We start from the raw sequence: 15079 nt of genomic DNA, 5'->3' as shown, positions 1-15079 counted from the left end.
TCTCAAGACTTGTCTCCATTCTGTAGCAGTCAGAGCATCCTTAAAATAAGGATTAATAAAAGAGAGAAGGCAATGGATGCATTACAAAAGAAGGCAATGGATAATGTTTCGATTTCAGTCAAGAACTGTATTTTAAACTGCACAGTTCCTGCATTATTCCTTACTTTTACGTGCAGTTGAGATTTGCTCATTGTAATGCATTGACTGTTAAAGTTAGTCTGTTTTGCTGTTAAACTGAAAACTGTTTTTGTGCTTCTTAAGGAAGTTCTTGTTTCTTACTCTTCTATATTAAGATATGTTGTGCATATAACATCATATTTTTAAACTTTTAATATAAACAGTTTGTGCCAGTCTCTTCACACGAGTATTAGTGAAGCACTGGATGCCTACGAAGCAGCTCTTGGTGCAGTGATGCAGCAGGAAATTGTTCAGAACATCTGGCTGGAGTAAGTTCTTGAGACAAAAGTAATTTAATCTCAAAATTAAGTGAAGGCCACCAGAACAATTTTTTTCTCTTTTCTTCCAGTTACCTTGTTTTTATCAATAGCAAAGTTGTTGGATCCAACAACAAAGTTCAAGAATTCAAGCTTTTTACTGACCTAGTGAACAGATGTCTGGTTACAGTCCCCACACGATACCCAATTCCTTTTAGTGCTGCTGATTATTGGACCAATTACGAGTTTCATAACAAGGTAAAAATGTTTCTGGGGACAGTTAATTAAAAAACAAAAAGACTGGTATCCTTTTAATGAGCATTTGTAATTTACTTGTCAAAATAACAGCATCAGAGTATCAGTAGTATATGTACACTGGGAGCTAGGAATTAGTAGAACAAGGTACTTGAGGAGAGTAGTGTTACAAGCAGAAAAATACCTAGCAGTGACTTTCAGAATAAAGAGTACGTAAGGCTAAGAGAAACTTCAATATAAATAAATTGCATGTCTTGATACTGTGTGAATACAGCTATTAATAACAAACTACTATTTCTTTGATAAAAGAGAAACCGGAAAGGAGAGAAAAGATGGTTGAGCAAGAAGGGTCAGCAGAGCTGTACCGCTGGGTGATGGGAGCAATATTTAAGCTGTCGCTTTTGATCACAAAAATTATAGTGTCTGAGAAACAGAAGAAATAAAGTAGAAAAGCAGGAGAGAAAGATTGAGTTGAGCGCTTCCGTAAGCTTTATTCTGTCAAACTTTTATTCTCTCTGTGAAAATCTTGGGTCCCATTTTGCTAATATCCAGTGCATTTCTTTTTATTCACTAAATACAGGCAGGAAAGACTAAAATCTGTGGTATTAGCAACAGTACGTTGATTTCTTAAATGAATTGATGTTTGTACCCCTGAGGGATAAGGTTTGTTGTTGATAAGGTTTGTAGGTGGTAACTCACTTCAGTCACAATGTTCATAATTCTGTCATCCCATTACTCTTAGCAAAATTAGACTGCTGTGAAGTAGATTAATATTTATAATTCAAATTTTGCAGGTAATTCTTTTTTATTTGAGCTGCATTCCAAAATCTCAACATTCCAAAACCTTGGAAAGGTTTTGTTCTACTATGCCTGCTAATCCTGGACTTGCACTGAGGTATGTAAAAACACCTGTAATCAAGAGGAACAGCTGGTTAATGCCACTACTGTTTTCTGTACACGATGCACATGATTTGATTTCTACTGCAAAAATAAAACTCTTCCTCTTGTTGCATGTTGTTTGTGGCACATTGTGCCTTTTGATACTATCTCAATCTTTTTCTAGTATTTGAAAGGGTTCTGTTTTATCTACAGAGAGGTTACAGTTATACAGGAACTATTAATAAATATATTCATGTTGTATATGTTTACAAATGTAAATTTCAAGTGTGTAGAGAAAGGTTAGATATTATACTAAAATCTTGTTACTTAATATCTGCTAAGAGTATAGTTTTAACATGGAGCAAAATAAAATGGATGCATCGGTATTTAACAGTGCTACCTGGAGGTTTGATGTTTATTTAGTGAAGACAATCCTTAATTCTGAAAAAATCTCATGGGAATTAAGGGCAGTTAGAGTAAACATCACATCAACTCTTAGACAGTATTTCAAAATGCACTCGTCCAGGATTAGAGAATCCATATTTTAACATATTCAGCTGCAGTGAACTCAAGAACATTGTACGAAGTGCTTGAAAAGACCACGAGCACTTACTGTTCATCATCAACAGGGACTCCAAAGATTTCAAAGCCAGATTTGGGAAAAAAAAAAAAAGTGGTTGGCCACAGGTTGGGGGATGTGGGGAGAATGGCACACCCAGATTGAGCATAGGAAATTGGCTGCATTTTAAGTCAAGTTGAAATTTTGTCTAGGTGGAGCTTACAGCTTCCTTAGATAATGTTGATACTGCACAAAATGGGTGAGCAGAACTGTCTGCACAGTATCTTGTAGCCACGTGACTGCGAAACTAATCAGCCTTCCTTCAAATATACAGTTACCTCACACATGCTAAAACCAGATCGTGTAATGTGCCAACATGTTTTCACACTGTGTAGTTACTCTCTGACAGTGTACCTTCTTTTTTGTTGTAAGAGCATGTTCAGTCGATCTTGTGTGGTGTCTTGCCCCTTTTTCCTACCTGCAACTCTTGGTTGAGATTAAGTGTAATACATTTTGTATAATGTGTATGTATCTTTGCATTGCTTTTCTGTTCCCAGTGATTAGAGCAGTGTTCCTTTCTCATGAATGCCTTTTACAGACTGCTTCTGCGATACTGGGAAGAGAGCAATGTTCAAATTCTGAAACTGCAAGCCAAGATGTTTACATATAATATCCCAACATGCCTGGCCATCTGGAAAATGTAATGCAACAGTCATACATCTGTTTTCATAGATATTGCTTTTGTTTATAAGGTTTACATCACAAAGGTAAATCTGAAATGTCCTTCAAATTGGGCTTGTGCTGCAAGTCTCTTTCATTATTTTATTATTTAAGCAGTAACTTTGTTACAACAGAGGTACTGTCACATCTTTAAAATGAAAAATGGAATTTCCCTCTTGGGGAAACTTATGTGAATTGATATTATACAGATAAAGATGAATGATATATTTACAAGTTGCCTTTTGAATTCAACTATTGACTTCTGTCTTCCCTCTCTACCCTCCCCTTTATATATCACAATAGCAGTAATCTCCATTATCCAGTGATGCTGAACTGATCTTTTTCTTCAGTGTTTGTTCATAATGGGGAACCACTGAAATGTCTTGCTCATGTAAGGTTGTTTTTAAAAAACGGTTATTTTTATCTTTTCACTGTAGATTAACATCATTGGAAGTTAGTTCTTCTCAAGGAATTTGTAATTCCATTGCACAGTCAGTATTCTGCCAATTATGGCATTTAAAATAATTCAAGAATAAATATTTTTGTGTGTTTCTTTTCCTCAGAGCCATTGCTGCCGAATGCTTTCTAATGGGACAAAGAGAAGTAAGTCAACACGCCTTACTAAAATGAAAAATTGCAGAACTTTTTCATTCTTTTGCTTTATCCAAAGCAATGGTCATTTCTTAAACCTAAGAATTCTGGATAATTGAAATATTCTGTGTAAACACAGAAGCGTTTGCTTCAGGTGTGAGAAGTATCTCTGTCAATCAAAGTAGAAGGGATTATATTTTTAGTACTTCTGCATACTACTTGTATCTTTCCTGTACAGGGAAGTCTATATTCCCCCCTCCTCCCTTCCTTTTATTTATTTTTTTCCTTAACCTGGAGGAGATGGCTAACATTTAAAATGCAGTAGAGGGGAAAAATCCTGTTGTGCTGGAAGATAACTAATGACTACCTACCTTTGCAATCAGTTGGAAGGGTTTTTCTGCCAGGCAAATATGAGTAGAGAATTTGAATGATTTCCCATGCCCCACTTACACCCTAAAGCTATCATTTCCTTTTCTCCAAAAATAATAAGCTTACTCATTGCTACTTAACATGTGTGGGTGTGGGGGGGTGTATTTTTATCTCTGTACGTAAATAAGAGAGTTTTTTTTAGCACAGCAACAGAGTGAATCACTTCTCAGTTCAAACAGAATGGGTCTTTCTGGTATTGTTGCTGTCACTCTAAATATTCTGCTTGTGGAGAGATGCTGTGTATTAGGGGGATCATGAAGACACGGGCTTGTTACTCACCTCTCATTTGTGGCATTTCTGAGCTGCTTCTCTGCTGTATCTTGTTACACGTCATTCTTGCAGTGACTGGTTCTCAGCATCCTTCTCTTGTCAGTAGACTTTCTTTTGAAACAGTACTAAAATTTTAACGGATTCATGTTAGATTCACATATGAAATCTCTTTTCCTTTTTTTTTTTTTTTTACTGTTTCCTTGAGTCTTTAAAAAAGAACACCCCTAAGTAGACAGTTATTTAGTTTGTAAGATCAAATAGTTCAGTCAGGAGACATCAAAGACATCGCTGTGTATTCAACCTTAATTCTGTCTCTGTGTCGATCGTTCGGTGTAATCTCTAATTAGTCACAGATCCCTGCTTCAGTCATTGTATTAGATGGACTGCATTTTAAAGCACTCCCTATAGTGAGACTGCTGACTTACAAGATCCCTGCATTATTTGGTTTTAAATTTGGAAAAATAGATTTATAATTAATTGAGAAGAGAACCCTTAAAGAATATGAACCAATTAGAATTCAGGCATATGTGAAATATTGCAGATAGCTGGAGCTTCTAGTTAACAAGTAGGATATTGTTTGAATTATGATTGAGATTCTGGATTTATCATCCCTGGAGAACCTGTCACTTGCTTCCTTCAGCAGATCATTTAAAGGATTGTTAAGAGAATATACAAATGTTTCACAGTTTAAAATGCTAACAAACACCAATTACTTCTTGATTGGAGCTGGTACTTCAGATAACAGTAGCTGAAGGAGGCTGGAGTAGATGCTTGAAGAAGGAGAACAAAAAAGTTCAATGCAGACATAAAATGGAAAAATAAGTCTTGCTGTAGTTGCAAAGACATACTGATAAAGCGCAGATAGATGTCAAAAAAAAAAAAAAGGCTATGAAACAGTTATTTTCATTGCAGGGTTGGGATTGTATGCAATAGTAAGAAAGACCTTGGAGTTGTACACAAGTGAAAGTTACTGAATAAGCTGCTACATTCCCTGTGCATATTCCATCCTGTGCAATGAATAAGGCAATCTTTTGAAGAAAAATGAATGTTCTCATGTAATCAATCATTTGCATACAGGGGTTAGAATTAAGGTCAGACATGAGCTTGTCTTTTCTTTTAGTAGTGACAATAATGCTTGAATTTGAAACTATTAAAGTTGATTTAAAAATTCATTGCAACTGACTTTTGTGCTTCATATCACTCATTTTGATCTCACAACATGGTACTGACTTAATATTTGTTTTTATTTTACAGGTCCATCATTTATATCAGAGAGCTCTTCATAAGTTACCTCTATGTGCAACACTGTGGAAAGATGTAATGTTTTCTCCTTATGATTCAGTTTGAGGTTTCATATAAATTTTCTGCATATCCCATATCCTTAGATGTGGTGATGCTCAAGCTCTGGCTAAATCTTATATCTGCTTCCCCATCTCTTACAGCAACTCTTGTTTGAAGCATCAGGAGGAGGTAAAACTGATAACCTGAGAAAACTAGTTTCCAAGTGCCAAGAGGTTGGAGTCAGCCTAGATGAGCTTTTAAATTTAAACACTTGCAGAACAGAAAGCAAGAATCACTGAACACTGGGTACAGTCAGCCATAAGTCCTGTTAAATGCCAAAATCAGTTGAATGATTCTTCAGGCTGATCTGTGCCTAAGATCTGCGTAAGGCAGATGAGTATTGCTGAGCATATCAAGTCTCCAGTCTGCTTTCCTTGAACCTGGAAACAATTAACATGACCCTCCTCTCTGGAAAAATGAACTCGCTGTCTGGCCTCGCTTCTGGGCCCTGCCAGATTCTCATAACATCATGTACGTAAGTATAGTTAATCAAAATGACAGACATTATTTTTTCATGTTTTCCTTTTATTTTCTGTTTTCTTTGTTTTGCTGTTCCTGATTCACTTGACACTCTCACTGATGCCTGAGAGATCTGTGTTTGGGGTTAATTTACTGGGCTGTGTTTACAGTAAAAAGCAAGTAGTCCACTTTGGGTTTTTCCTTTTTTAAACCTTTTTTGAGACTTTTTCATTACAGGATTTAAAACAAAAGCAGCCGCTCTTAAGGAAAGTGTAACTGCCGTGGCCACAAGTATGCTTCTTGCACTTGAAGGCTCTAAGAGGGTTGCTTACTGCCCTTTTCTGCATTGGACTCACGGCAGAGACTATTAAACTTGAAGATTAAAGAAACTATTGCAAATGCCAGTGCATCAGAACCTAAGAGTGGTCAATTATGTGCAATTTTTGTAAAGAAATTTTAATTTATAATAAAGTTTAACAGTTTAAAGTTAATATTGATCTGTTTTGTATTGGTACTACCTTGCAGCATTAGTTGTTTTTACAGAGATTTTCAATAGAACCTGACCTTATTAAAAAAAGAAAGCAAAACATATATTTTGTCTCCCTTCTTTTCATCAAAAGGTAAGCAGATGTGGTTGAATTACTGATTGTGGATATACAAAAACTACATCTATGATTTTTCTTTTTCTTCCTCTTGCCTCAGATACACATGTATTTGTTCCACAGTGACTGTTCCTTTCAAGAATGCCATGTCAGTAAGGGAAAGTGCATTTTATATAATTTCATTTTCAGATTTACTAAAATGAGGCCCTCTTTCTACAGTCAGCATGTACATGGCAGATACTGCCAATCTAGTGAACTAGTTGTGGGACTATTCATATTGGGTTGGCTTTCTACCTGCTTTCCCTCTATGCAAAATCACAAGAGGGTTGTGATACTTCTTGCATAGATGAGTTATGCAGCTGCCATGAAGACAGTGAACAAGTGGTCTTAATGTTCGTGAATAAGGGCAAGTGCTCTGTGACATAACATCCAGGAATTTTCAAAACTCCTGCTATATATGAGCTACACATGAAGTAACTGTCTTTAAGGAGGAAAGTAGTAAATAACTTTTTTCAGCTTGGGGAATGGAGGAAGATTACATGTTTTAAGTAACTTTGTTATTTAAACATGAACTACTAAATAAATTAAACTTCAAACACCTGGTTCACTGGTCAGACTTATTTGCAGACTACACAACCGCTATCAAAAAGCTGACCCAAGCCCCTTCTTCATTGTGATGCAGTAGTACCTGATTTCTTCAAATTTGTAATACAGTTTAGAATGAAAGAAGTCTATAAAAGCACAGTATTTAACTTTTATTAAAAAGCCTTTAAGTATGGTAAATGTTGGCTTATATACATTGCCCCCCTTCTTTTTCCCAAGTCTGCTGACAAACACTTTTTCTTCATAACACATAAATGGGTGCAGTATTTATATTGTGACTAAACAGCAGAAGAGGTCAAAGCATAAAAGTAGAGAACTCAACAGGGTCAAGCGTGCAGTCAAAACTGAGTCCTTTCCATGTTGTGATGTGCCATTAGTTAACAAATTATAAAACAAAACAACAACAACAAAATGTATATCAAACCATCTAGACATTCTGCAGATGACACAAAACTGTGGGGAGTGGCTGATGCAGCATCAGAGGTTGCGCTGCCATCTGCAAGCGCCTTGGTGGGCTGAAGAGGTGGGCTAAGCAGGATTACTTGGAGTTCAACGAGAAGGGCAGAGTCCTGTACCTGGGGAGGAACAACCCCAGTCACCAATGTGCTCTTGGGGGGCCACCCAGTTGGAAAGCAGCTTGGCAGAAAAGGACCTAGGTGTCCTAGCAGGAACCAAGTTGAATATGAGTTAGCACCATGCCCTTGCTGCTATGGGGGCTCATGGTATTTTTGACTGCAAAGGAGTCAAAGGAGTTAGGCAAAGGAGTGTGAGCGGTTCATGAGAGGTGACCCTTCTATTCAGATCACACCTGCAGTGCTGGGTGCAGTTCTGCCCTCACCCCCATCCCTCAAGTGAAGGAGAGAGACATGGGCATACCTGTGAGAGTCCAGCGCAGGGCCACCAAGGTGGAGAAGGGCCTGGAGCTCCCCTGTGAGGAGAGGCTGGGAGCTGGGCCTGCTCAGCCTGGGGAAGAGGAGGCTCAGGGGGATCTTGTCAATGTATACAAAAGGAGGGTGCCAAGAGAAAGGAGCCAGTGCCTTATCTGTGGTGCCCAGTGGCAAGATAAGAGGTGAAGGGCACAAAATGAAATGCAAAATGAATGCCTACTGCCTCCTGTAAATCTTGGTGCTCCCTAGCACCTCGTGTTTTACACAGTAGTCCTGGATAACTGTGGTGTGGGTTTATTGGCTCTGAACATCTGGCATTGGCATCTGTTGGGTGCAGAATGGGGGTGGGCAATGCAAATCCCTACTGAGTAGACTGCACCTCGTCAGGGCTGGTCACCTAGCGATGAAGATGGCTGTACACACAGCTGGGTGTGGTTCCCTCAGCCAGTACAGCAAACACAGCGTGTGGATGGCTGGTTTGGGAATGAGTGCGAGAGGAAGTGCTCGGCTCCGTAGCTGTGAGTAGGCATCCCTGTTGCCCAGCCTGTATTACACATGCCTGTGTGCGTACACGTACATACATATATACATCACTTCTCCTTGGTTTCCTTGCAGCATAGCCCATTGAGTCCACGGCTGTGAACTAATTGCTCAGAGACTATGACAGCAATTAATAGCGCAGGCCAAACTACTGCAGGTCTCATGCCAACTGATGTATCTCAGAGCACAAGAGAAGCAAAGACTTGGTGGTGATTTCTGCTCCATGAGCTGCCCATTGCCTTATCTCTAGGTGAGATAGCTAGCCTTATGTCCAGAACACATTAGCATCACTTCACTGCTTTGTAGCTCTAAGTGTCCTGCCAGAGGTCTTGCAATAAAACTTCCCAAACACAATGGAGCAGTAATTAAACCCTCTTCCACATCAGATGTCACTAAGAAGCACCTAACTGTGCGTGACCCTCTGGCTCATTAGCTCAGAAATCGAATGTTAGGAGTCAAAGCTGTTGGTCTCCACAGCTAGCAAGTCATTTTGCAGCAGCATCTGGACTTTGAATTGCTGTCATTGTTCATGTAATTGCACCTAGCTGGTTTATACTCTGCTTGTAGTGCTGAGTTAATGCTATTCCTACATGAATTGCATTCTGGGCTTTGATGGTAGATTCTTGGGTCACTTTATCTTACCCTTTTCATACCTCTAGGACATACTGTGAAGACAATAACAAGCTTTTTGTATTTTCCACCCAGATTACAAGCCTTAAGCAAGGAGTGGAGGGAGGGAAAACAAAGCCTTGGCTTAACTCATGATTTTTTTTTTTTCACTTTTTTTTTTTTTCTGGTTGGGTTATATCCAAATGCAAAAATAACAATAATAAAGAATAGCATTTTTGACCCTATTAAAACACACTTTCTACTGTTCATCCATACTGACAATAGCACAGTACCTTTACTTTTTTATTTTTTATTATCTTTACTTATATTGAGGCTGTAAGAGTTGGTACAGCTGTGCATCAGAATCTGACCTGTATTTTTAACTGGATTCTGATAATTGATATTAAAGACTTCAGAACCAATTTCTCATGTCTGTCAACCCACCCATTTGTACAGAGCTGGGCTGGAGTCAGTTTTCTTCAGAGCAGCCTGTGTGGTGCTGTGTTTTATATTTCTGACAAAATCAATGCTAGTAATACTGTAATACTTGAGTTATGGCTAAACAGTGTTTTATAGAGCACCAAGGCCTTCCATTTCTCAGTGAATATACTGTGGGTTTTGTAGGAGTCTGGGAGGGAACACAACCAGCCAGGTGACCCAAACTAACCAGAGGTACTCCATGCCATATAATGCCATGCTCAGCAATTAAAAGGGAGAAGAGGGGGTTTAGGAAGGTTACCCATCGTTTGCCTGGGTACTGGCAGTGCATCAGTCTACTCATGGGAGGTAGTGGATTTTCTCTGCATCACATGGTTTGTTTTCTTTCTCTCTTCTTCACTTATTAAACATTTTATTACCTCAACCCACAAGTTTTCTTGCTTTTATTATTCCTTTCCTTTTCCCCCATCCCACCGGAAATGGGAAGGAACCTATGAAGGTTAAGTCCCCACACCAATTACTAACCACTGCACCACTTTCACTTTTCATCCTAAGCGAGGTATCTGTACAGAAGCTAGATTCACAGGGATGTGTGTGGTGGTGGGTGGGACGACCTCATAGTTCTTCTATGGTAAGTCACGGTAGTTAGTATGCCATATACCTACAGAGGTTGATGAAGTAAGGGCTGGGTGAGCAGAGCATGAGGTAGGTCAAAAACTGGCTCTGAAGTGAGAAGAGAAGGCGGAAGTGTCCACTTACCTGAAGAGCACAACAGAGCACAAAGCCCTTTACGGTTATTGTTCTATGATACCATCCTGTATGTATACAGCGTCCAGCTGTATGCCTGGATCCAATTCCACAATGCCCAAGGTTGATATTATGTTGACAATGAAAATCAGAGTGTATTTCTGTCTAATTGGGAAGCATTCATTATATTCCCTACCTCCCCTTCTCTCCCTCCTCCCCGTCCCCCCAGCTTTTGATCGTAAATGTCACCAAAAATCTTGCCCAGCCTTGAAAATTATCTCTAATTATCACCTGGAGCCTGGGATTAAAATCTTCAGAAGGATTAATCATAATTTTCCAGTCCTGAGGGTCTGAAGAATAACAAGATGTTGAGAAAAAAACCCAATGAGAAATAGCAGAGGCCATCCTGGCTGTCATTGCTTCGTCATTTTCTAATTTGAGGAAGAAACCGACGTCCCTGATGTGGCCTTAAGATACTTAAACTCTTCATTTTCACTGCAGTTGCTGTAACAGTTGTTGTGTTCAAAATCTGAGGAAGCCACAGCTCTCTACATAACATTTTCCTTCTGAGATACACACTTAGATGGTGAATAAAATGTGGGAGCCCTTCACTCAGAGAGACCCTGGCCTCTAGTGAGGGGGACAGACAGAAACTATGTGCCATAAAGGGGCAGCAATCACATAAAGCCTCCTCCTAGAAGCAGGTAAACAGTCAGTGAAGCAAGAAAAGCATCACAAAATAAAAATCTCTTCCTTGCAGAAGCTGTTTTCAGTGTGTTCCTGAAAACCACCTGGTCTGGGCCTCTGTTTTTTTTTTTGTTTTTTTTTTTTTTTGTTTTTTTGTTTGTTTGTTTGTTTGTTTGTTTGTTTTCTAGCAATTTTGCACATTTACTGTTTTTGGTTTGTAAAGACCATCTTAAAGTTTTAGAAACCATTGAGAAAGATTATATTACTCAAATTATTTAATAAGGCAGAACTGAATTATTTTTTTAATAGAAGGGGAAAAAATTAACTATTTCTTGACTTGCCCATCACTGTATCTCTGGGAAAAGTTCATGTCCACAAGGCTCCTGAATGAGTACCTGCATCTGCCCCTTGGAGGCTGGTCAGATCCTGACTGGGTGCCATTCTCCATAGCAGGTCAGTTGAGTTCATGTCCCATAATCTGTCATTTAGAATTATAAAGCAAAAAAATTTCTGATTTATTGGAATAAATAAGTCTGACCACCTAAATTTACGTCATGGAACAATTCAGCTGAGGGATGAGTGCATCAGTCATCGGATCGGCTTTGTAGGATTCTGAGCAGACTCATTCCTTGGAAGCACACCTTGATCAACCATGTCTTGGTGGCATTTGGCTACAAGGTAATAAATTGGTGGGTTATGCATCTAGTGAAAAAAAATGTTCATTGAATATCTCTACCTACATTAGCTAACATTTAAGATATTCTAGTTATATCTCTATCCTGCAATGGAAGTGTAAAAATCTAGTGTAGGAATCTAGACTAAAGCCAGCAGATGTCCTTGCACATCCTGCCATTTCACTGGGGACCAACCTACCCGTGGTCAGGAATGAGATGAGAGCAGAAGAGGCCTGTTTTCCAGAGTCTGTTGGCATTTCATCACAGGGGATTTCTGTTGCTCTGAAGAGTGCACGAGTGTTAGCTTATCTGTATCTGCAAGGTGGCTTAATGTTTCCAAGAAACCCAAGATCAAAACTGGGCCTAAAATAGAATATAGATGTTAACTGCTGCTTTTCTTTTTTATTGCACACTACAATTTGTTGTTGTCCTACCTGAGTAGCCGATAGTAAAGCAGAGTGTGGCTTGTAATTGAAACTTAACCTTGTAAAATTGTTGGCAATGCATTATCTGTATGACTGTTTGCCAACAGGAGCATAAAATCCAATCATAAAGTCTGCAGTACTGCACCTGGGATCCTGGCAGAAGTGACTGTATCATCACTCAGTAAAATGTTTACAAAGAGTAAACAGGAGTAAGCCTTTCAGTGCAGACAGCAGGGTCTGATCTAGCAGAAAATAGCATAGAAGGTGCAATGATGCTGTCATGTAAGTGATTTGCATCAAAGAGTCTGAGCTGGGGAAAATGCTGCATTTTTGAAAAGGAAAATTATTTTCAGTTTATTTCTCACAGCACGTGATGGCCACAGGTGGGCTGTGAGGAACATTTGCTCTTTGAGATGATATTTGAATTCTGTCACTGCTTTTTATTTCTGCGACAACTGTTGATCTTGCTCTCATTCTTGTCCCTTTTAGTTGGGTTAGTCCTTTTTGCATTACCTCAAGAAAACTCCGTGGCTGAGGAAACATGGCTGGGGAACTTCTAAGCACAGGTCTTGAAAGCAATGATGTTTTTTCTTGTATTGACAAGAGTTAATGCAGCATGAATGGAAAGGCAGAAGAACTGCTCTTACAAACTTGCTTGAAGAAGTTTTAGTTACGATGATGTGATGTGAGAATAGCCCACGTGCTCCTGCTCAGCCCCTGCTCACTGTAATCACATCTGCCTTTCCCATCAAATTCCACCTTTCCCTCTTGAGGCCTCCTTCCCCCTCCGAAATCCTCTGTGAACTTCCTTTCTCTTCTAGATGTGTTGTTAATGCACCGTTTACTACCTGAAGAGGTTGGTTAGATTTTGGTTAGATTTTGGTAGGAATTGCATTGCTGGAAGGTCACCACCAGGGCCTGCACAGTTCAGACCTCTGGGAAATCAGGAGAAGCCAAGCTTTGTCTAATTACTAATTTTTGGGACAGCAGGAGGAGCGGTGTGCAGTCCTTGCATGGCCCTAGGTAGTCCCACAAGACTGAAGCATGATTTCAGAAGGGCACTGGCACCAAGCTGTGCAGTTACAGGTACAATACCATCATTCTTAAAATCCTTGAGGGTGGATCAAAAAAACCTGTCTACACAAAGGACAAACACGGTGGTTTTAATCTCTGTTACTATAAAAGAGAGCATAATGTTCATGCCTCAATCTAGCCCTTGGTGTTACCGCTCAGTAGGACAGTCAATGCCATCTGTGAGGATCGCCCAGTATGGACTCAGAAAGCTATGGTAAACTTCAGAGTGCATAGATCAGAGCTTTGAGATCATATACCGCACTGGAAACAGCCGTTTGTAGCAGCATTCAGCTTCCCCAGTCCACCAGTGACTGTTTACTGGAGATGGTGCAAGTTTCATTACTGAGAGGATTTTGTTGGTCTGAGTGATGCATCCCTGTCCACCCGAAACCAGAGGTTTTCTTGGTGCGTTACAGTGCTCCCTACAGCTCAAACACACAATAAAAGCTTTGTTAACCATATGGGGCACTAACTGGGAGATTATTTTGGAGATAACCCATGGCACATCTTCTGCTAATTTGTAGAAGCTGAATGTGGGAAACTTGCACCCTTGCACCAAGTTTGTTAAGACTGCAAAGAACTTTTGCTCCTTGTTTTTACAGTGCCCCAGCTGAGCAATATCCAGGGGGACTGGCATGTGGTGCTTGTACACCAACAGGGGAATGGAAAGTCCTGCTTCCATGTGCTTTCTAGTTGTAAAGCCCCAGTATAATCTGATGGATTGTCTGGAGAACAGTGTGGAGACATGAAGATATCGCACCATAAATAATGTAAGTTGATATAAAATTGCGAGAGAGGAGATAATAATATGACCAGTGTAATTCATCTGGAAGGTAAAAAGTCAATGCTTTTGCCTGAGATCAGCATGTGAGTGGGTCAATGTCTATAAAGTGCCAATGAACACAAAGCCTGTTTTTTCACCACTTAATTCAGCACAATCCTTCTACAGTGCTATGTTGAGTCGTTTTTGCAGGCCCTGTGCCAGAGCTTTATCAGATCAACCTAGATCAAAGGTTAGGCTTGATTATTATATTTGTATATCTTTCTGCTTTTTTTTTTTCTTTTTTTTTTTCTTTTTTTTTTTTTCTGTCCAATTCTACTAAGCAATCCGGAGGCTTTAAGCTATGAAAAGCTTTTGTTGAAGTGGAGCAATGAAAACATTTGTTTCAGCTTGGCCTGCTCTCACCCAGTGTGCAGATGGGTGGAGAGCACGGAGGTACGGTGCCGGGCCTGGGCTCGCTCCTGTACTGCACGCTCTAGTTTCTGAGGTGTTGGAGGTCCATGTGGCTGCTCAGAGAATGACCCACCGAAACCTTTTGGCCCATGCATCATCTGCTCCAGGTATTTGGTGAATTAATATGGACCAGATGCTGCTCCCACTATGTTTTATGGACAAGACCATTTTGTTTTGAGGGAAAGAAGGACTGGAGGGAATGTGAGTATGTGGACCTGGATTATGTGCTGAGGGCAGAGGAGAGCCCTGTTCTGTTTAATACACAGCACAGGCATAGCCACTGTACCTGGAGGCACAAGGCAGGTCCTGTGCTGGTGCTGTGGATCCAGAGGAGCTCAGAAAACCCAGCACTGAGGCTGTAGCCTCCTGGATTTTGGCTGGATGGAGCCGGGGTCCTAGTGGTCCCAAGTGCCCAAACTTCTGAAGATAGGTCCCAAATCCTCTTCTTGGGGACAGCAAGAGGCAGCAGCTGGGCCTCTGGCACCGCCTGAGCACACTCACAGCTGCGGCTCCACAGTGCAGCTCTCATCTGCTGTCCTTCGGGTCCCCTGAGCCAGAGTGAAATATCGTCCTTCTCCGGGCTGTAGCGATTAAAGAACAAGTATGTAAACAGTCTGCAGGG

General features: G+C 40.1%; 1 protein-coding gene across 2 annotated transcripts in view; it reads left to right on the top strand.

The window, feature by feature from the left end:
• ZFC3H1 (zinc finger C3H1-type containing) overlaps positions 1–6428 on the top strand; it is a 40874-nt gene extending 34446 nt beyond the window's left edge. The window contains exons 29-35 of one of the 2 annotated variants that reach the window (XM_027455578.3): positions 342–446; positions 527–692; positions 1484–1584; positions 2726–2827; positions 3411–3450; positions 5392–5454; positions 5580–6428. In XM_027455578.3, coding sequence (XP_027311379.1) covers positions 342–446; positions 527–692; positions 1484–1584; positions 2726–2827; positions 3411–3450; positions 5392–5454; positions 5580–5717 — 715 coding nt within the window. In that variant the 3' untranslated portion in view covers positions 5718–6428. Of the gene's footprint in view, positions 1–341; positions 447–526; positions 693–1483; positions 1585–2725; positions 2828–3410; positions 3451–5391; positions 5486–5579 lie in introns of both variants that reach the window. The other variant, XM_027455579.3, reaches the window with a different exon arrangement.
• The last annotated feature ends 8651 nt before the right edge of the window (positions 6429–15079 follow it).

Source organism: Anas platyrhynchos, chromosome 1 (genome assembly GCF_047663525.1).
Source record: "Anas platyrhynchos isolate ZD024472 breed Pekin duck chromosome 1, IASCAAS_PekinDuck_T2T, whole genome shotgun sequence".
Lineage (NCBI taxonomy): Eukaryota > Metazoa > Chordata > Aves > Anseriformes > Anatidae > Anas > Anas platyrhynchos.
Note: the sequence above shows the minus strand (reverse complement) of the source record. Positions and strands in the feature narration are given on the sequence as shown.